This window comes from Chaetodon auriga, chromosome 13 (assembly GCF_051107435.1).
Source record: "Chaetodon auriga isolate fChaAug3 chromosome 13, fChaAug3.hap1, whole genome shotgun sequence".
In the NCBI taxonomy this organism is placed as follows: Eukaryota; Metazoa; Chordata; class Actinopteri; order Chaetodontiformes; family Chaetodontidae; genus Chaetodon; species Chaetodon auriga.
The window spans coordinates 20,896,348-20,917,962 of NC_135086.1; the positions used below are offsets into that span (position 1 = coordinate 20,896,348).

A 21,615-nucleotide genomic window follows, 5' to 3' on the forward strand; every position below is an offset into this window, starting at 1 on the left:
TGAATTAGTTACTTATTTAAATAAATATTCATTTAGCAAACCACAGACAAACACACAATTTACATACACAAGAGACAAAGTAGTTACTCAAACTATTACTGGAAACTATTATAGATGCTATTCAGGACATGTTTAGTTCATGTTTTTACTCTGGTAGTCTGGTGGTCCATAAATACATTATTGTAGTGTTACTGTTGTCTTTCACTGCTCACTCTGAAGTATTTCTTCGTTGAAAAACAAATAACCCGTCAGATGAATTGTGCTAAAAAGTGCTACCATTATAGTGAATGCAATTACATTTCCATGTAAACAAAAGGAAATAGAAACATCATTAATGCACACTGCAGCATTTTAGTGTCATTGTTCAAGTTGTCCAAGGATGTTGACAAACAGAAAACCGAACGAGGAAATCTATTTTTTAATCATCTTGGCTTTTGTAGAGGACACATATATTTGTGTGTGCTTCCGTGTGTGTGCACGCGTGCATTAGGTAGGGGGTTAATGCAGCTGGCAAGGGCGTCATGGTAACCATGGCATCCCCTCCTCCGCCCCCCCCTGCCTGCTGCATGTGTGAGAGCCAGCAGGAGGAGCGTTCACATGTTGCCTCTGACCGCTCTCATTATTCACTCCCACTGACTCCACACACGCTGAAAATTACACACTGTAGCTGGAGGACAGGTGGTGCTGTAGGTGTGTGTGTGTGTGTGTGTGTGTTTTCTGACATAGGCTTCTCTCGGGGACAAATTTGAGAACAAAATGCCAGTTAATTGGGGACAGCTTGTCCAATCGAGGACAAAAGCTATGTCTTCTATTGGAAAACAGCAGATTTTTGGGTCAGTGGTTATGATCACGGTTAGGCTAAATCTCCAGGAAATAAATCTAAGTTTATTCAATGTCCCCAAAAGTGACCAGAGTCAAGGTGTGCATGCGTGCCTGCATGTGTGTGTGTACTGCAGTCTGCAGCCTGGGCGTGTGTGTTTTTACTGAATGGTATTGGAGCCACGTGCTGGTGGTGAGGGACGCTGTGTACTTGGCAGACATGCATGATAGGAGGTTTTCGGTTATACAACCGTTTCTGTTATTTGATATTAATGGCAGAATTGAAGCACCAGTACAATTAAACCGATTAAGACATGATACACTGTGAGGAGACAAGCAGGACATCTTACTTGTTACTTGTTCATTTGTTTTTTTGTTGAACAGCAACGTGCTATATATCTTCTATCTCTTACTTTCTTGTATTCTTATTCATTCCAGTAAGTTTCCATAACTGTTAATATGTTGTTGATTTGTGGAAAGTACTTTTGTTTTTCTCATTTGTGATATTTTATTGTAATCTTAATGTTTTCAGCTGTGAACTGTTTTGTTCCCTTTTTAGTTCTTTTTCTACAGTAGCATGTCTCTATAATGATATTTCATTATGTTTCACATCTTTCATGCCTCTTGAATTTCCATTGTGTATGAATTTTTGCTTTATCAAGAAAATTGCCTCAGATTTTCATCAATCTGTCAAGCGTCTCTTCTCTCTCTGTGCTATGTCTGTGTTGTGTGTCACTGGCAACAGCACAGAGGACAAAGAGGCACTGAAAACCCTGGGATACAGTAGTCTTAAGGAAACTATTGAGACTCACCCAGTTCTTGGAAGTGATTGCAGACCATCTGACCATCTGCCAGGACAGCAGAGCAAGCTCTCACGTGTTGCTGTGTGGATAATCACATAAAGACAACCCTACCAACTTGTATAACACTTTGGACTTCCTCCCTCTCTCTCCATTCTATGTCAAACCCTCCAAGAAGCAGTAGTTCATAATAATTTCATGTCCCAGCGATTATTCTCCAACTGACCTGAAAAGACATCTTGTCTGAAACAATACTCTCCACAGGACAGATCATTATCTTTTTACATGGTAGTTGAATGGACATGGTTATAGAGGGTCATAACTGTTGCATGTAAGTTGCACACAAAATGGTGTTTAACCTCCAATATTCATTCTGCAGCTTCACCAACCACAAAACCTTACAAAATCAGCAAGGTTTGTTTTCTTCTGCCTGACCTTTAAACAGAGATATCTGGGGGGGGGGGGGGGGGGTTTTTTTTAACCACCATGAAAGTTTTATTTTAGAACACTTCACATCCTGTGGATTCTTGGAATAAAGCCATGTTCATAAATGATCATCACTGATACTTGCAAATCCGAGACAATCAGATTCCACGTGAGGAAATGAAAACAGCTTGATGGGGATGACTGTGCATATCGTGCTGATGATCATCAGGCCTGTTTTCCTACTGTGGCATGCTCACATGGGCGGTACCTCACCAGTCAGTGGGTGTTAATAAATGATATGCTGACTGTTCTTCATGAGTCACTGACTGTTGGGGTAATCCTGAAGAATTACAGTCCAGCAGAGGCAGGTGATTGTCGGGATTACCACAGGGATTAAGTCATGAGGTGTTGGTCGCAGTGATTTCAGAAGCTGGCCGCTTCTGTGTGGGCATCCGATCAAGGCTCAACACGCTACATCTGAATAAAAAAGAAATAGTCCCTGAATGAAAAATGTCATGTCAAATATGATGGCTGCCATATCAAACATCAGCATTAACATGTTAGTTCGTGCTGATTGGGCTATCCAGGGAGAATGGATATACGAGAAGAAGCAAAAGAAATCCTATCTCCTAATGTACGTGTTCATTTTGGGTGTCTGGAAAAAAAAGATACAGAGCATCAACAAAACAAACAGATGGTAATTATATTTTAACAATAAGGTTTTAATTGGTATTTTTAAATCTTACTTAGAGGGTTGCTAAACAGCAGCTCTTCCCCTTCTATTTCACAAAGCATCTTCTGAGCTGTGTGAAGCAGAGGAACTTGTTGACTATGAACTGCGGCACAAACAATGTTGTTCGAGTTGTTGTGGAGCTACACACATTTGAAAGAAAGTGCCTGAGTCGGTAAGCATCTTCCTTCACATATGTGGATCGTCATATAACGGAAATGAGTGTCCTGCCAGAGCCAAATGTCATGTAGCTAAATTTTATGTGAGAAAAGGTAAGAATGTCTGTGATACATATATTATCTTTAAGTATGCCACCTCTCATTTGTAAAAAGTCTACCTGAAGGTGAGCTTCACATGATCTGTATGATATATATGCCATCACAAAGTATTCAATACACTTCATTTTCCAGAAGTCTAAATGCTGAACTCACACCTGAATGCAGCTCAAACCCTCTGTCAGTCACCCAGTGTCACCACCTAGTGGATATAATCCAACATTATGAATATTTATCTGATGATTCTTTTTAAAATGTGCTTTTAATCATAAACTGATCTTGTTTTGGCCAAAGCCAAATTTTAATGAATTAGATTAGCATTACATCTATCTTTCAATCTGGAAACACATGCGTGCAATATATAATGACCATATTAACTCAATTTAAAAATGATGTCACATGTCTGATTTGCTGACCTAATGTTTAATAGAATTGTTCGAACAGAAAATTGTAGATTACCAACAAAAAAACATTAGATGATCTGAATAATAATCAGATCCTCTACACAGGAATGCACTGCCTAGTATCAATAGCACTGAATCCCGCTAATTATACGTCTGAAATTAAAAAAAGATATATATGGAGTCTTTTGTACCATGCACATTAACGGTGGGACATTAATGTTTATCAGATTATATTCCATTCTGTCTTGCTCTGAGACCACAGGCTCACAGCTTGGCACAGAACAGATCAGTTAACCTGAGGAGTATAAAAACCTTTCTGTACAAACGATGGTAACAAACTGGTTGTTTTGTCTTGGTCTGTTCTTAGCAGTGCAGAGGTGTTCAGCTGCGGTGGATGTAACTGCCACCTCCACATCTTTTACACTGAGAAAGCTTCTTCCGTCACATCCTTCTAAATTCTTACTGAAAAGCTTCGAATTAAAGTCCAAATCTGTGGGTGTCATTTCATCTTCGGTGCAGCAGGAGGAAAATGATTCATTATTGTCACCTCATGAGCTGACACACTTTACTGACAGGCTTTCATGAAGCATTCCAGCATTTCTATTTCAAATGTGTCATCTGTGCCAAGAAAACAGCAAGAATAAATGTTCAGAAGTGGGTCACTCAAGCCTCTTTCATAAGGTAATGAACTATGGTAGACAGCTATGTAAATCTGGTATATTAGCATGAAAAATGGACTGTGTCATAACGCTCACTGTCAAGCACTGTTGTTCCATCGGCTGTGTGCTTGCATATTCATGCAGGTGTGTGTGTGTGTGTGTGTGTGTGTGTGTGTGTGTGTGTGTGTGTGGGTGGCCTACATATGTCTGGACTGTCTAAACCTGTGCTCGTGCGCAGGTTATTTTGACACATGATACCTTAACAAGATATACACACACGCACAGAGTTGTGTTTCCATCAATTAAACAGACTTTCATTCCTTACCTGGAGACAATATTGTCCCAAGTGTTGTTTTGAAGTTTGAGGAGTGGACTCAGCTTGGATAATCTATTGAACAGATATTCATGTTCAGTATAAACTCTGGTATGGCACTTATCCCAAATCACCTCCACTTTTCCTGCCATTTGTGCTCCAGTTCTGTGCTTTCTACCAGTTCTTGTCGTGTAAAGTGACTATTCTGAATAGAATTCTGGCAATTAGACATGAATCCACTTCATTCACCATTTTGCACTCACAAGACATTAAATAGGACATGCAGGTGTGCAAAAGGTCTGTGAATTTCTAAAAAAAAAAAAAAAAAAAAAAAAGGGAAGAATCTTTCTTGGAGTTAAGCTCTGCTATTTTGGAAATTTGGCACAATTTCCACATAAAAATGGTAAGAGATGGAATATGGCAGCCATGCCAACATATGTCATCAGCCCCTTGGTGGAGGGGACTTTGTGGCTCTGAAGCACTTTCCCCTATTGCCTCCATCATCCTCCAGATACCACCAACATCAGCCGCCTGTGAGCACAGCAGGCTGACCAGAGCACAGGTTGAAAAACTGAGACTGAGACAGAGCCACGCTCAATAAGTCTGGATAATGAAGGTGAGGCATCGGTGTCTGACAGTGAGGAAGACCATGGGGAGGATATGGGGGCCTGAGAGGAAAGTAATTTTTTGGAGAGAAGTCTTTTGTTTGAGGAGGATATTTTTGTTGTTCAACTTCAGTTCAATTCAGTGTTAAATGAGTAGACTCGATGATATGGTATGGTAAAAGGTTTGTTTCTGTCTGCATATGACATGGTACAGCCTCTGCAAATGACCTCTATATTTCAATTTTTCCTGTTAATTCCCATGGAAAGTTTCAACCTTGAATATTTTCAGAATTTTGCAGTCCTCCTAAGAATTCATCCTGCACTTTGGACACCGTCAAAAATATGAGCTTTTAGAAGAAAATTATGTTTTCCATAGATTTGATAGTGCTTTTTGCTTTGCAAGATGTTTCTGGAGATGTCTCACCACTGTCCACAATGAATCTAATTTCTTTCCAGCTGTGATTATCCCCTCTGTTACATTATGCCTTGCCTTGTAGCATCCATCACTCAAAAATCAAGCAAAATATTCTGCATTTAAGATAGTGACATCTTAGTCACTGATAACTTGTGCAAAGGTCTTGCAACAGGACTGCCTAATTTTGGAGAGTGGAATTAGATGTTTGGAGGTCCCAGGCAAAACCAGGCTGAAGACCTCAGTTCTATTTTCACCCTTTTCCTAAATTAGAATGTTGTGAACATTCTGGGTTCTTGCCATGGATGAAATGATTTACTTTGGTTTTCCCCATGGTCAAATTATACTCTGAGGTGTGACGTACATAAGAATAGGAACAAAACTGCTATGTGTTATATTCTAAACATCAAAGTATGTCAGCTAGTCATAAGTCCACTGCTGGAAGCAAGATGAGCCCAGCCTCCAGCTGCTCTAAGTGACCCAGCTTCGCGGGCTGGATCCTGTGGATATCCACAAATCTGAATTGGGTCACAGCTTCATATCCCATTTGAATGGCACCACAAACTTGGGTTCAGATTCTAAAAGTTTCGACCCAGGCTTGTTTTTCTGTCTCCACGTGATAAGTCTGAATCATGATATGTATTTGACATTTATTCAACAACTCCAAAACCAGACGTGAAACGCTGCTTATATAAAGCATTACATAAAACGAATCAATCCCACAGCCGGAACTATGAGTAAACCAGGGACAGAGAGATAATTCAAGTCAAACTGAATACGATGGTTCCTCTTACTTCGCCAAGAAGGAATATTATTATGATATCACGTGTGTAACCTCGTCAGATCAATAACTAACTGTGATATGTGCTCGTTTTAGTGAAGATCAGTCATCCACTTCTGTCTGAGGGGTTATACAATACCATTGCGTTATATAAGGAGCCACATAAACGGCCAATAAGCGTCCGTCTCGTGCGTCACGTGACGCCCTGCGCTTGCTTCGGTGAAGTGTACATGAAATCCGTGGAAGCAACAACCTCTAGCAGCGGAAGCTAGCTGGCTAGCGATCAAGATGGAGTACACCAGTGACTGCTTTATTTTTATCGTGGTTTTGTCGTTTTTTAAGACGAGGACATGACATCCGGATCTGTAAAAGTATACGGGTTTGAACAACGGATTGAAAGAGCTCGTTTGAAGACCTCGGCGAGCGACTAGGGGACAGTCGGCGTTAGCTATTAGTTAACCCGTTGTAACGTTAACTTAGCTAGCTCGCGGCTCCAAGTGCACCCTGGGTCTCTTACATAAAAACAACGGCCGATCAGCTGCGGTTCACTGAAGCAAAGACAAGATTGCGGGTCTGTGACAAAGATATATTCCGTTTCTCCTCGACTTTCACTTACTGTAAACTATTTTCAAAGCTAACCTTTGCCTTTGTTGGGTTTGTACAGTATCTTAACGGTGAGTTAGCACGATAGGCGAAATGGAAATTAAGCTCCTTACTTGCTAAGCACGGAGGACTTCACCCACCGGCTCTCGATTAAACGCAAAGGTGATTTAGAATCATTTTTGTGTTCTCTTAAAAGCGACATTATCTGGAAAGTTTCCAATTTGTAGCCGAGAGACGACATCAAACCGTCTCCTTGTTGTAAAGGGGGCAAGAGACGTTCGACAAGCGGAACGTTTCGTAAGTAGCACCGATCCCCAAGTCGCCACAGTCGGTGTTTACAGGGAAACCACGTCGCTCGGTGGCTCTGTTGGTGGAGAGGCCACAGTTGACTGTTTGTGGGACTTTGACACTGACCAGCAATGTTACTCAAACGTCTTATTTTGTTGGAGTTGAGGTATGACTCGGAATGAGTCCTAACCTATTTCCAATGGCCAACTTTGAGAGACTGGCAAAATCAGAGGTTTGGTTCGACAGTAAGACCTTCAATGATAGCTTATCGTGGAATATGATTTCTGAACAGCGTGGGGAGTTAGGTCTGCTTTTGCCAGACTATCAGTGAACCCTTCGCTGTCTGAGTTAAGTATCTGATTTTCCCTTTTGGAAGAAGAAGATGGAGACAGGAGTAAGGTCTCACCAGAGCGAGGTGTTCGTTCACCCGCTCTCCAACCCTGGGGCTGCGGGCATCTGCCCCGAAATGCTGGAGGTGGCGGAGGAGGCCAGCCGGGCTGGGGACTTTGACCTGGCCGTGGAGATCTACAGCTCCCAGCTCGCAGACCTCCAACAGCCGGACAGGGGCTTGTGTCTGAGGAAGGCCGACTCGTTGGCCCGCGCCGGACGGATATCCGAGGCGCTGGACTCGTACTGCACAGCGGCCAGCCTGGGCAAACTGCGCCCTGAGGAGCTTCCCCTCCTGGTGGAGACCATCGCCCGGACTCTCCGTGAGAAAGAGCTGGGCATCTCTGGGACGCTAAACGGGCATGGTAAAAGCAGCAGCGGGGAAGATGGGATTGAAAGCGACGGGGAGTGTGGAGAGGATGAAGCACTGGACCTGTTTTCCTGTGGCCTCTGCAGGTGTCTGCTCCATGAGCCGACCACCGTGGAGTGCGGACACACTTTTTGCAAACGCTGCTTGGAGGACGACTCTGTCAAAGACTGCATACACTGCAGACAAAAGTTGAACAAAAAGGATGGATTGCCAAATGGCCGGAGACTAAATGTTGTCCTCAGCGGCCTGCTGGATAAACTGTTTGCAACTGAGAGTAAAGCTAGGAAATTCTGGATGGAAGGAGAGGTGTTGTGGAAAAACCAGAGCCTCTCTGATGCCTTGGAGAAGTACAATGCAGCAGTGGATCTAGGTAAGAGAGCACAGCCTTCATGTATACAACGAAATGTATTTAATGTACACCTTTTTGTGTTAAATGTGACACTCTGTTTGTCAGAACTACAGCGTTTTGCACAGGTGACCTACTTTTTCCAGTCTAACTACCCGGTGTCACCAATAAGTGGCGCCACTCCTAGCTATCTAGACTGCACCGAGGTCAGACGTTACATGATGCACTCTGCCTCATTACTTAAGCAGCACACATGCAGTACTGATCTTATGCTTTCCAGTGACACATTCACACCATGTCTTCTATTCAGCACTTTTCATAGAGAAGCTAACATGATAGGGGAGGGATGCATGCGCAGCTCTGTGGACATTAGAACTCAATTTGCTATATATCCTGAATGTTGTATTTATTTGCACAGTACTTACATACAGCATGAATACATTCCTTAGTTGTGACACACTGAGTTGGACTTAAGCCTTAGCCCCTCCCCTTGCTGGTGGTGTTTCATAAGCAGGCAGTTTTTGGTGTGTTGAATAACATTTGGTGAAAAAATGAGGGCGATAAATTGGAACTGTTGCTATACTACATTAGTTCAACATCAGTTTCCTTTACGCTTAAAGTGATTCTTTCATGTGCTTCATCTTTGAGATTATTGTCACTTTAAGCAGCTGTTTTCCTGAACCTGCTTAGCCAGAATACACAATGTTCTCTTCTGTTGGCACATTACGTAAAGAGCGCCAGGGTGTTTCATTAATTGTGGGCAATGGCAAGTCTCATGTTGCACAGTTTGAATCCTCACAGAAAGTTGAACCAACCTCTTTCCACCTCTGGCCTACATATTAGAGTCACATTAAAAATCCATTTCCTGTGGTCCTCGAATAGCTCAATGGGTGAAACATGGCACTGGCACAGTGTTCACACTCATGTTGGTTTAAGAGGTTGACTGGAGAAGAAAATGTCAATCAAAATGCATATACTGTGGTCTGTTTTTATTGTTTTGAGCCTTCAAATGGCAAATTTTTACAATAATTATCTCCCTAGATCAATATTGATTCATGCCTTCTGTTTTGTGAAGGCCTCTGGGTGACAGGAGGACAGAGTGCCTTCACAGCTTTGCCACTGCCAGTCAGTGTTTTCCCAACAAATGCAGCAGGAGGCCTTCTGGTATCCCGGATGCAGGATGAGCGTAATGGGCTCATGATGTCAGCTGTTATCCAACCTGTGCCTTGTAGGGAAATATTTTTCCTCTTGGTGGTTGTCAGTGTTGCATATCTTATGCACTGTATTTGCACAATGTAATATAATGACGATGTTGACGATGATGTTCTGTGTTTATGTGCAGAGCAAAATGGAAAAAACATGATGGAAAACACAACTGGTTTCATCTCTTGTGACTGGTCTTTCTAGGTTTCCCACATATTATTTCACTCTTTTTACCTAAAATCTTGCGTGTGTGTCTTTGATTAGAAGGTTTTAGGAGGATGTAGGTCATCCACCTTCTCTGTTAAAGCACGTCCAGCTCGAGGAACTGCATTCCCCTTTCCACCATAATTGACCTAGTGCAGTTAAACAATCACGTTCCAGTGAATTATAATCCCAACCAAGCTTGTTCTTGTTTCCGTGAGTCAGAAGATCAACAGATCAGCCCTCTCATCCTGTGTACCTTCAAGGTGCCGCTGAGACTCCAGGGACAGAACGGAAAAATGCCCACCTACCTATGAAATATTTAGCCCAAGAATATATTTCCCTCTCATAACCACTGTTTTATATCAGGTCTGAGCTCGTAAGCCTCCATTGTTTTCTTGTAGTTCGTTTCACCATCAGTGTACATCCATTCAAAGTGTTTGTTTGTGCCACTAACAGGCTCAGATTGCTATTGTAAATGTCTGATGATATTATAGAAAGGACTCCTGCAGAGACAGACCTTTTTGTTTAAGAGTAAGATCCTTTTTGCATAACCAGAAACGCCCACTCTATTGCCAAAGCAGTAATTTTATCATCATTAAACTTTATCACTTCATTCAAAGTTGACAGAAGGAAAGTAAAACTCACCAAAAAACCTCCTTGGATCTTTCCACTGTATCACCATCTCAGGCTTAGTTGAAGTAAACCCTTATTTCACAGAGGTAGCATGTAGAGCCAGAATATTTTCACATCTAACTCAGGAATTATTTTCAATGGACCTTATGACTTAAATAGATTTTCCATTAAAAACATGTCTGAGTGAAGCTGATAGTTGGCTGAAACATTTACTATGCCAATATGTCCTGGTGACAATAAACAGAGTGATGTCCTCATTTTATTGCTGGAAGATTGCTGCTCTTTTTCATCGAGCTACAGCAATTGTGGGGTTATACCTGCTTGCAAAAAGGCAATAAAATAATTATCAGGCAAACTGGCAATAGGACATGAAACTGGAGTTTCTGAGCTCCAGTAAAAACACTGGTGTGTTAAGTTCACTTAAGTTGTGACCATGATATAAAAAAAAGCTATGTTGGTATTGAAGTTGTAATGGATGCTGTATATGTCAAGACATTGGCAGGCAGCCTAAGTACATTTTTTGGTACCCTTATTTTGTGGTGCAGTACGTAAATCGAAGGGAATTATCAGTTCCCGTATTTATTCCATCAATTTTCTGTGTGGGGGAAAAAAGTAGGCCAGGACCTGTTTTGAGTCGAGCTGGCTGAAGCCTGAGAGCTAGCTGTAGCAACAGTCTGTCTGTCCTTATCTAAAATGGATGAAATGAGAGACTATTTGTACAGCATTTGTTTTCATTTTGGTTTTCTTGGACAGAGAAAAAATTTGCCTGTGTGCCACTGATGTTAAGACAACACAGGATATTTGCCCTTTGTATTGGACGTGTGGCTCGGTTTCCTTCAATTTAAGCCCATGTGGCATAGACAGATGTGTCTTCATATAGTTGTTGTTTCCACCCTCGAAATGATCGTGTTGCAGATATTACAAGCACTGTTTTCATCTTTCTGTGTGAAATGAAGCCACGCTTTGGACCATTTCTGCCTCTCCTCCATTACTCCTTGTTTCCAGCAGCGTGCATGCCCAAGTTTGATGACGTGTTGCACTGAGTAACTGTCAGAAAAACATGTTGACATCATTTTAAAAAGGAGCTGATAAGCTCAGTGTCATACGAGTCCACTTGATCCTGATATATGGGAGCCGGTTCTTAACTGGAACTGGTTCTTGGTTCCCATCCTTAATTACATACCAGCACAACCTGACAAACATATTAGCCTTGTTATCTGTCTCAGGCAAATTATTTACCAGTGTTAGCTGTGATTATGGCCTTGCCGCCTACTCTTAATTAGATTTATTGTTTTGTACAGTTGTTTTGTTTGAAGTCCAAGTCCTGCTGTGGGAGTCTAGAGAGGTGGACGGAGGCTGGATTTTCAGTGTTCAGATGATCTTTTTCATTGGCTGATGTTGATGTAGTGCTCATAAAATAATGTTAATAAAAATAAGCAGGAAAACTCAAGTGTAGACTTTGCTCCTCTTCCCCCGGCAAAAGTTTCCAAATGTTTATTTGTGCAGTGTCACATAAAGGCTGTTTGGAGTTTGATTATAGCACAGTATTTTGAGAATATGTAAATATTGTCTGTTGGTCCTGCTGTTAGTGTTGGTGCCCGAGTCTCAGCTCACTCAGCCTCTTCGCCTTCTGTTCGGTTTTTGGGAAACGATTCAGCCTTTGGAAAATGGTTTCTCAAATAACTTGCCAAAGGGTTTCAGAATCCAGTTTCCACTCACAAGGTGCCAAAGGCAAAGGCCAATAACATTTTTTGTGGGTAAATCAGTAAGGGTCACCAACTTAGCAAGCTGAAAGGAAACCGGAGATACACTGTCGAACTGTACTGGGTTTGGCCTTTTCCAAAACAAGAAAACCAAGACTGGAACTAATACTTCAAAAAAGAATAACAGTCACAGCTTCTAAACGTCCTCATAACTTTCCTCCTGTTTTTTTTGCAGCCTTGTGCAATCTTGGAATAGTATTCCACAATTGTGTGTACTCATTTATTTATAGCAGTTCCATGTGTTCATCTAATTTTTTTAGGTATCTGTCAGATGGGTTTACAATACTTCTCCAAACACAGGATCACAGGAAGATTTTAGCTCCAAAACAATATAATCACCAGCACTAAATTAACCATATTTGCCTTTGAACTAATCCCATGTAATTAAAGTTCCTGCTTGAACTAATACTGTCATCAGACTGGAACTTCTTGGTTTTTAAGAAAGAAAAGAAAGATGGTAGTCAGTATTGAAAAAGCTTCCATAAGTTAAGATTGGGTACATAAAATGCTTGTTCATATAACAGTTTGGTGTGTCATTTGCCAAACACCAGTTTGAAGATGTGGCAATGAGGTGACTGTTGTATAACAAAAACAGGGTGGTTGTTGTCCTCTGAAACAACTTATAATAACTACGTAAGCCACATAGCATTCTCATGCGTGAAATAGGTCTCATGTCACATGTTACATTGTTGCCCTACTTCTGTGAGACCTAGAAAAAGCAGTCCATCCCCCAGAGGCCTGTCCACTAACCTCATGGCGTGTGTTTGTGCATGTTTGTGGGTGTGTCTGTTTTTCCCTGTGGTGTACAGTGCCCTCTTCAGGCAGACTGCTGTGTCAGCGGGCTGAGCTGCACATGGAGATGGGGAACTTCAGTCAGGCAGTGCAGGACACCAACAACCTCTGTCATATAAAACCTCTCTGGACAAAGGTGAGACAAAGATCGTTTTATGTTTATGAGTACCAGGAAGTTTGTCCTGTTTTCCTGCTGCCAGACAACAGTAAACAGGACAGTTCAGAATATACTTCCAGTAATCAAAAGTGGAGGAAGTGTGGAAAAAGCAAAGCTTTTATGGTGCATTGTATCGCCAGCTTTTCATATATGTTTCCGTTTTTCATGTAGTAGCTGTGATATAATGAAAACATGAAAAAGGTCTGTTTAGGGCTTTCATGTCTGTTGGTCATATATGTGATAAATGATGGCGTCAAACTTACTGCAGATTTCAAATAAAATGCTGCATTGCTTAGATCACACTGTGACACTTTTTCGTCTGTTTATTTCAGGCTCACTGTCTGAAAGCCACTGCGCTGAGTAAAGCAGGCCGGAATGATGAGGCTTTGCAGGAATACTTTTTGTGTGTGGCGCTAAAGCCTGACTGGACCAAAGTCAAACTGGAGGCTCAGAAGGTAAGAGAAGCTCTTTAGAATTTAGTCATTAGGAACAGCCCTATGAAATACATCCAGGTGTTCTGTTATTCCTCTCTAGCTGATTAAAACAGCATAGCTAATCCACTCGTTATATCAGAAAGTCCACTTGTGACGAATGACAAATGTGACTCTTTTAGAATCAAGGTAACTTCGACCGTTTGCCCTTTTGAGCTATAGAAGTGATTGCTTGATGATTGCCATGGCTGCTAATGTTAGCATTGCTAATTTGCTATTATCTGTGTAGAGCTGCAATGATTAATCGATTAATTGTCAACCATTAAAGTAATTTCCAGCTATTTTCATAATTGATTAATTGGTTTGCATCACTTTTTTAATGAAAAAAATGGTCAAAATTTTCTGATTCCTGCTTCATAAATGGTGATGTTTTCTCATTTCTTCACTTCTCTGTAACAGTAGACTGAATATCTTTGGATTCATGTCATCTTGGGCTTTGGGAAGCACTGATTAATGTTCATTTTCTGACATTTTATTGGCCGTTTTATTGTGTAATTATAGTTTTTCTACTGAATTTCAGTGCAAAATGCACAGAATGACGTGTAGAAAAGTGAATGAGTCCAAACTCATCAATGACATTAAAAGAAAAACTAGATTGCCATTGTTAGCTCTTGATTTTAGGCAGAACTCAAGGGGAAAGACAAATGTCTCCACCTAATTCTCCTCATCTGTCTTCGTGTATTGTGAACCTTAATCAAGTGCCTTGTTTTGATTCATCCTGCAGGTCCTTAGCGAGCTGTTCTCCTCTGTGTTTGAGAATGAGGACCTGCCAACACCGTTGCACCCACTACAGGGGGGGTTGACCACCCGCCTCATCAAACCGCCTGCCTTGCTCAGGTCCCTGAGGCCGCTCACACAGAAACCTGGCTCCTCCTCACAGGTAACTGCACACAGACAAACACACAGGCCGATGGGAAGATCTATGATATAATAGATTTTATCGAAATGAGTTACCCCTACGCTGATGCATGTTTTCCAATAAGTTTCTTATATCTCCAACACTGTGTGTTGATTTTATTTAGCTTTATTTTCCTCAAAACATTTTTGGCAAGTCAGTGAGGTCAGTTACACCAGTCATCGTGAAATTGAGCGTGCTGCATTTATCTGAGCTCATCTTCCTGAGTGTTATTCTTAGTCCTTTAGTCCCAGGGATCTGAAAAGACTTTGTCTTCCTTCCACTGATTTCCTTTGAGGGAGGTTTATGTCAGCAGGTTCCTGTCAGGGACATCGATTATTGTACCTTGACACAGGGACACTCACTGGGTCTCTACAGATAATGGTTGATTTGCAGTTTTATTTTTCAACTGGCCAGCGTAGTAGCTGCTATAAAGGTGCGCTGGAGTGTTGCTGTCAAAGTGATCATCCTTTCATAATCGTCCAGCTCACTAATCTGTCTGTCTGTCTGTCTGTCTGTCTGTCTGTCTGTCTGTCTGTCTGTCTGTGTGTCCAGGACTCTGAGGTCAGTGTGACTAAAAGCACTCCAGTGGACGACTCATCCTGCAGACTGTCTGCTCCGTGTCCTGGTAAATCGGACTCTGCTGCAGGGGAGGACAGCACCAAGAGCCTGGCTGGCGCTCTGGCTGCCCTGCCAGCACCCCCTGGTGGTCTCAAGAGGAAACACAGTGGAGATGGACCCTCAGCAATCTTCAACCCTCCCTCCAAACTGCACAGACTTGGTGAGAGAATCTGAAGCCTCACAGCCTGTTCAAGGCGGGGATGGTGGGCTGTTACTATTGTGATCATGTGTTTATTCCACATGTTTGTCAGTTGTGTCTAAACAGAGCGCAAGAGAGACGACCAGACACACACACTCTCACACACACACTTACAGAGGGAGAATCCCCTTCCTGCAGATCATCATTAAAGCTGATGGTCCTTTTAACTTCATTGTAGCAGAAAAAGTGATGCCCTAGTTATCCAACACTTGAAAAGGTTTACATTATAAATTCTTGAGGTTGTCAGTAGAAAACAGTAGAAATGCAAAGCCAGGCTGCTGCCCACGCAAGAACTGACACGTCGCAGTGCTTTGTGCCACTTCTTCCTCCTGTCTGATCCTGTCGTCACGCTTATTTTACTTCCAGATTCAGATTCTAAGATCACACACTGGTACAGCATTATGCCAGTGTTGGTTGGTTCAGTGTAATTAAGCAAACCCAGTGTAATGACAGGTCTTCTTAATGGCAGTATGGTGGGATCTCAGTTGTTGAAATGTGTATCCTGATGTTGTCATGTTTTGCACAGACGAGCCATGCAGCTTTCAGACGGCCACAGTGTGTGGAGGGAGGGTGGTTCCTGCTGATCTGTTGGACAGTGGAGACATGGAGTGTTCACTCTGCATGAGGTGACTGTGCACAGTCCAACATTCGCGCACACATACACACACACATACAAACTGCCTGAATACATGGTATTCACAGTTTGACCCAAAGTGTAAAATAACTTAAATGTCTTTATATCTGAACGCAACCTTGTTATCAAGACAAATGTCTGCATGTGATGCCTTCAGCCCTGGTGTAAGTGGCTAACAGCCAGTGTTGGCGGGTGCAGCGTGTTAGAATTTGTGTGCTTTTTGTTGTTTGTTTCCAGATTGTTCTATGAGCCGGTGGCCACTCCCTGCGGTCACACCTTCTGCCTCAAATGTCTGGAGCGCTGCCTGGACCACAACCCCAACTGCCCTCTGTGCAAGGAGAATCTGTCGGAGGTATAATTCAGTCCAATTTGTCTCATGGCATTTCCCATATAGAGCAGGTCTAGGCCATGCTCTTTTAATGAAGAGAGGCGACTTGGGGTGACTTTATAAAACATACTGCTAATGAGTCCACACAGCGGATACACAGAGAGAGAGAAACAGAAAGAGGTGGAGCAAGCCAGAGAGTGTGTGTGTGTGTGTGTGTGTGTGTGTGTGTGTGTGTGTGTGTGTGTGTGTGTGTGTGTGTGTGCAGTAAGAGACCAGATGTTAATGCAATATCTTGAGGTTTTGCACTGTCGGTTACACAAAACATTTTCTGTCGGACTGTATCTCTATTTTGTGACATTTTGTCGGTCAAGAGAAGAATAGATGAATCATAAAAATCTTGACAGATTAAATGAGAATGAAAACAGTTGTTTTTTTGTAGCACAGATGTGTAATAACTAGCATACTTATGGTGTATTGTGTTGTTCTTGCAGTATCTGGCCACCAGGGGCTACAACAAGACTCTCCTGATGGAGGAAGTGCTGCAGCGTTACCTAGGAGACGAGCTGGCAGAAAGGAAGAAAATCCATGAAGAGGAGATGAAGGAGTTATCCAAGTCAGTTGTTTACTAAACACCTGAATGTACTGAATATGTTTAGATGTTTTTATTGGTAGCAAAACAGCAGAACCTTTTACGTACAACCTGCGATGACACACTGGACTTTTCAATATGACTGCATTCATTTGACAATGAACTCTGCCTACTTCAAGTTTGATTTGCTCTTTCCAGATTGAATGAAGCATTAAAAGGTTGTTCAATTTCAAAACTTCCACATACACACAGACCCCCCAAGTCTCAATGAACTCTTCACTGTGCCTCTTGCAGCCTGAACCAGGAAGTGCCCATCTTTGTGTGCACCATGGCCTTCCCCACCATCCCCTGCCCACTGCACGTGTTTGAGCCGCGCTACCGCCTCATGATCCGCCGCTCCATGGAGACAGGCACTAAGCAGTTTGGCATGTGCATAGCTGATGAACTCAAGGGCTTTGCTGACTATGGCTGCATGCTACAGGTGAGTGTGTATCTAGAACTGGTTCTCTTGATCTCTCTCACATTTTCTCCTTCACTCTGCTGTTGTAAAGGCAAATAACAGACTGTCAGTGTAAATTCAAGATCATTCGTCTTTCAGGTGCGAGATGTAAAGTTTTTTCCCGACGGCCGTTCAGTGGTCGACACCATCGGTGTGTCTCGGTTCAAGGTCCTCAGCCATGGCCAAAGAGACGGCTACAACACTGCCAAGATAGAGTACCTGGAAGACAAGAAGGTGGGCTAAGAGGAAGTCTGTGTGTGTGCGTGCTCCTGTTAGAGCTGGTCATTTCAGGCACTTTCCATCATGCTGCTGTCGAGCAAATGTTACACAAAGGAGAGCTCAGGTTTTTTGCCCTAAGTGCCTCTGTGACAGCTGAGCAGTGGGGGAAAAAGCAATCCTGAGTTCCTTTCTCTGTGCCGCTAGCAAATTCAGTCTTTCCAGAGGGGGAAACTTTCCCCTCTCTGCACCAATAAACATAGGTTTGCTGATGTTAATGAATATGTGCTTAAGTTATTCTCAGTCAGGTGGAGGGAAGGTTTTGTATGTGAAAATTATGCAGCCCCTGCTGTCTTTCCTCTGGTCAATGGTGTTTTAAAAAGCAAGCATTTGTCTGTCCAATCAGGTGGAGGCAGAGGAGCTGGTGGAGCTTCTGAAGCTGCACGACTCTGTGTATGAGCAGGCCAACAGCTGGTTCACCTCCCTCAAAGACAACATGAAGAGCCAGATCCTCAGCCACTTCGGACACCTTCCCAGCAAAGACCCCGACCCGCAGGTCTGCAGACACCTGAGCAGCATAGTGACACTTTACCACAGTTACTGTAGATTTAATGATAAATACATGATGAGACAAGATGCCGGCTTACTGTTAGCCTTCTGAAACTGCTTGAAACAGCACTGATTGCACCCTTTAACTGCTAAGATTATGTTACATAAGAGACTGAAGGAAGGAAAGAGTTCAGTTAATGCAACAGTATAACTGATGCTTCCTGTTTGAAGTGAGACACCTCACAACACAGATTCAACAGGATTTTTAGATAATAAGGCCATGCTAAACAGGAAAGTATGAATAGAAACACCACATGCTTCACCATACATTCTGTGTCCTGCTTGTGTCCTCACGTACTGCTAGAGGAGCCTTCTGGCAATAGCTGTCTCCTCCACTCTCCTTGTCTCCACTGAAACCCTCTCAGCTGCTCCATTGTTTTCTGCTGTGCTATTTTCTGCTCACGCTGAGAGAGTACTAGCTTTAGGTGGTAAATGCAGCAAATACAGCCCAATTATTGACATACTGAGACAATGGAAGGTGGTAAACAGGCACATGTTGATCCTGCTGGTGACACTGATTTAGTTGTGACATACAGGACTCTTAAAGGACGCACAGTTTCTGAAGCCCTGTGAGCAGTGAAAGTCCTCTAACTCGCGGAGAATAACTGTCCGATATATGTCTTGTCTCTCCTGCAGGCCAGTCCAAGTGGTCCGGCCTGGTGCTGGTGGCTGCTCGCTGTCCTTCCGTTGGAGAATCGAGCCCAGCTCACCATCCTGGCCATGACCTCCCTCAAGGACCGCCTCATCGCCATCCGCAGAGTCCTCATTTTCGTCACGCGCAAGAGGCCGCGGTGATTTCCCAGCCGCTCGGGGGACAGACCAGAACCATTTGGGCTTCTATGCACTTCAGCGGTTCATTCATTCATGTGTTCACGTGGTTGCTCACGGACTGATTCATTGACTCATTTATGTGTTTCAGCCTTGGTTTATGTACCCACTCTGACATCAGTTGAGTCTTTCAGACGCTCATGAACTCATTCCCGCGTCATGCAGCTTTTCAGCGCACACCTCAGCTGTGTTGAGAGCGCCAGGCGAGCCGGGGTGCTGCTCACGACCATTCTAGTGTCTCATCCATCTGTCAGCTCATCCTCTCCGCTCCACCCACATCTCGGATGAATTAAGCTGGAACACATCTCGAACCTCTCTCCTCTTTGTCTCTGTTGATGCAGAGGTAAAAGCGGCCAGGCCTAGCTGTTTCACTTCTGTTTGGTGTCTTCTGGGTAATTTGCCTGTCACGAACAACCTGTTATCACAAAAGCAGCAAGTGAAAAGGTTCAAGAGCAACCATCTAGTAAGCAGTATTTCACGTCGGCTGAAACAGAAGTCGGCCTGTTGCAGAGCCATGTGGCCCCCCCACATCCACACTGTCTGCAGGTACAGTCAAAACAAAAGCTCACTTTCTGAAATATGAAGCAAAAACAAAAACACTGATGCGTCGGCAACACACAAAAGTGAATGTACTGGTCCGGCTGTAGTATGTGGATGTTTTTCTGTTTTTCCCCTCTTCACTACATTTACAGAATCCGCTCGGCCACATGCACAGGAGGTCAGATCCCTGTATGTGCACGCACAACAGCTGCATCACTCTGAATCTTAGTGACTGAGCCAAAATTCACGTGTAAAAACCTGAAGCGTTCTGTCTGCTGCCTCACCTGCTGGTGGGCGTGTACCTCAAACTGTCTGACAGGAAGCGTCAGGTGCCATGAGTCACTGCGTGGAGATAGGATCGTGATTATGTCCACGCTAACACTAAAACCTACAGGCGACAGTGTGTGAGAACAAGTGCAACTCCACAACGACGCGCTCCACTTGTTTTGAAGTGAGGTTGAAATGTTCTGTCAGAGTCGGGCTGTCACGCGAGTTCTAGTTGCATTTAGGAAAATGCAGAAACAAAAGCGTCCTCCAGATACAGCTGATCTGGAACTTCATGTCCTGTTGTAGCATATCTCTGGGACTTCAAATACAGACTTAGTTATAGGGGTTGATTGTGTTTTTTTTTTATTTGTTTGTTTGTTTCTCTCTCTGCTATGCCCTTAATTGTATGTGTACGGTGAAATCTTAAGTTGGGTGATTTATGTGTATATCAATGTAACTCGGAGGCCTTTGTAATGATTTATTTAAGGAACGTTTCACCTTCTCTCTCTCTCTCTCTCTCTCTCTCTCTCTCTCTCTCTCTCTATCTCTCTCTCTCTCTCTCTCTCTCTTTCTTTCTCTCAGTACATTTACATGCACACTAATGCAGTTACAGTGCTTTCAGTCGCCCCGTGGACAACAGACATGTTGGAGGATTCCCTCTCCTCATACATTTGCAAACAGATTTAGACTTGCGGTGTTTCCTCTCTCTTCCCTGCCTTCACTGAAGCAATGCCTCGTCTCTTGGCGCTTAGCATCACCACCTGTTGATCTGTGGGAAAGCTTGACACCGTCAGCAGGCGTGTGTTATGTGTCCATAGTGCCGCTAGTGGTCAAAAACTCTGCAGGATACTTAAAAGAACATTGGTTAAACGCTGCACAATGATAATCCTAGTTTACATGATGATTCCATTAAAGGTGTGGATGTTTTGACCACTAGTAGTGCTGTAGAGCGGTGTTTTTATGAACGGGCCATGCAGGTGAGCCCATAGAGCTTCTTGCTGACTGCTTCAAGCTGTTCCACCAATCAGCAGCTGGCTGTGGTACCACGTTAAACGTCAAAAGACATGTAGCAACTTGCCACAAATGAAGTGAAGAAGAAGATGTTAGCTCATGTAAACAGAGTTTTTGAAATATTCCAAATATCAGATTTTCGGGTGTTTTTAGGAGGATTCGGTTTGTTATGGTGAGAAAAATGAGAATGTAAGCCGAACTGTGTTTTTATGTCCAATTAAATTCAACAGTGTATCTTAAAGGTTGAGCGGTGAAGGAAGTGTTGATGGCTTCAATCACAAGTCATCAAATGAAGTATTTACAAGGCCGCAGCGAGTCCAAAGAGTGAAGAGCAGTCTCAGTAGCATCGTGCTTCAGCTTCCACAGGACAGCCGTGGCTGGAATTGCGTTGTGGTGTGCGTGTAAATGTGTTGTTTCTCTGTATGATTCTGTCCTTCCAAATGTTTGTGACTCCACTGCAGTTACTTGCTCTCCGTGTGGGGGAGGGGTTCACAACATGCTGCATTTCCCTGGTATATTTGTAAAGGGAGATCTTATACCTATTTTTTATTGCAAATAAAGAAAAATGCATTGAGTCCTGTCTCTACCTGTTCTGCAACGGCTGTTTCGTATTATGGCTGCTTCATATCGCAGAGGAAGAACACGATAGCAGCTTTTGTTCATTTATTATCCTTTGAAAGGTACATAGATGTTCCCATACAGCAGCAACATCCTTATCTGCACTGATCTGACTGTCGTGCTCACATTTATAAGCAGGTAACATCCAGAGGCTTGTAATGACACCTACAAGAGACAGGTCTCTTAAACCAACTTAATGATAAGCTTAGCATGCTGCTCATCAGTATTAGTAAGTTGCTCAACAGCACCCTGGCAGGTCTGTGAGCCTCATAGACTGCCATGACATGCTTGTGTGAACAT

The 21,615-nt window shown here is 43.0% G+C and overlaps 1 protein-coding gene across 1 annotated transcript; it reads left to right on the forward strand.

Annotated features, from left to right (window-relative positions):
- Window positions 1-6,450: 6,450 nt before the first annotated feature.
- Window positions 6,451-21,272, forward strand: lonrf2 (LON peptidase N-terminal domain and ring finger 2). Its single transcript, XM_076747532.1, has 12 exons — window positions 6,451-8,242; window positions 12,831-12,949; window positions 13,303-13,425; window positions 14,186-14,341; window positions 14,912-15,137; window positions 15,703-15,802; window positions 16,048-16,162; window positions 16,630-16,751; window positions 17,022-17,208; window positions 17,326-17,460; window positions 17,849-17,998; window positions 18,688-21,272. Exons 1-12 carry the CDS (start codon window positions 7,498-7,500, stop codon window positions 18,844-18,846), a joined length of 2,337 nt encoding a protein of 778 aa, XP_076603647.1. The 5' UTR covers window positions 6,451-7,497; the 3' UTR covers window positions 18,847-21,272.
- The last annotated feature ends 343 nt before the right edge of the window (window positions 21,273-21,615 follow it).

What these genes read in the sequence shown, in the direction of transcription:
- lonrf2 (XM_076747532.1), top strand. Translation starts at nt 7,498, where the DNA reads ATGGAGACAGGAGTAAGGTCTCACCAGAGCGAGGTGTTCGTTCACCCG. An exon ending in GAGTGTTCACTCTGCATGAG is followed by an intron (nt 15,803 to 16,047) that starts GTGACTGTGCAC and finishes GTTTGTTTCCAG; the next exon opens with ATTGTTCTATGAGCCGGTGG. An exon ending in AGTACCTGGAAGACAAGAAG is followed by an intron (nt 17,461 to 17,848) that starts GTGGGCTAAGAG and finishes CTGTCCAATCAG; the next exon opens with GTGGAGGCAGAGGAGCTGGT.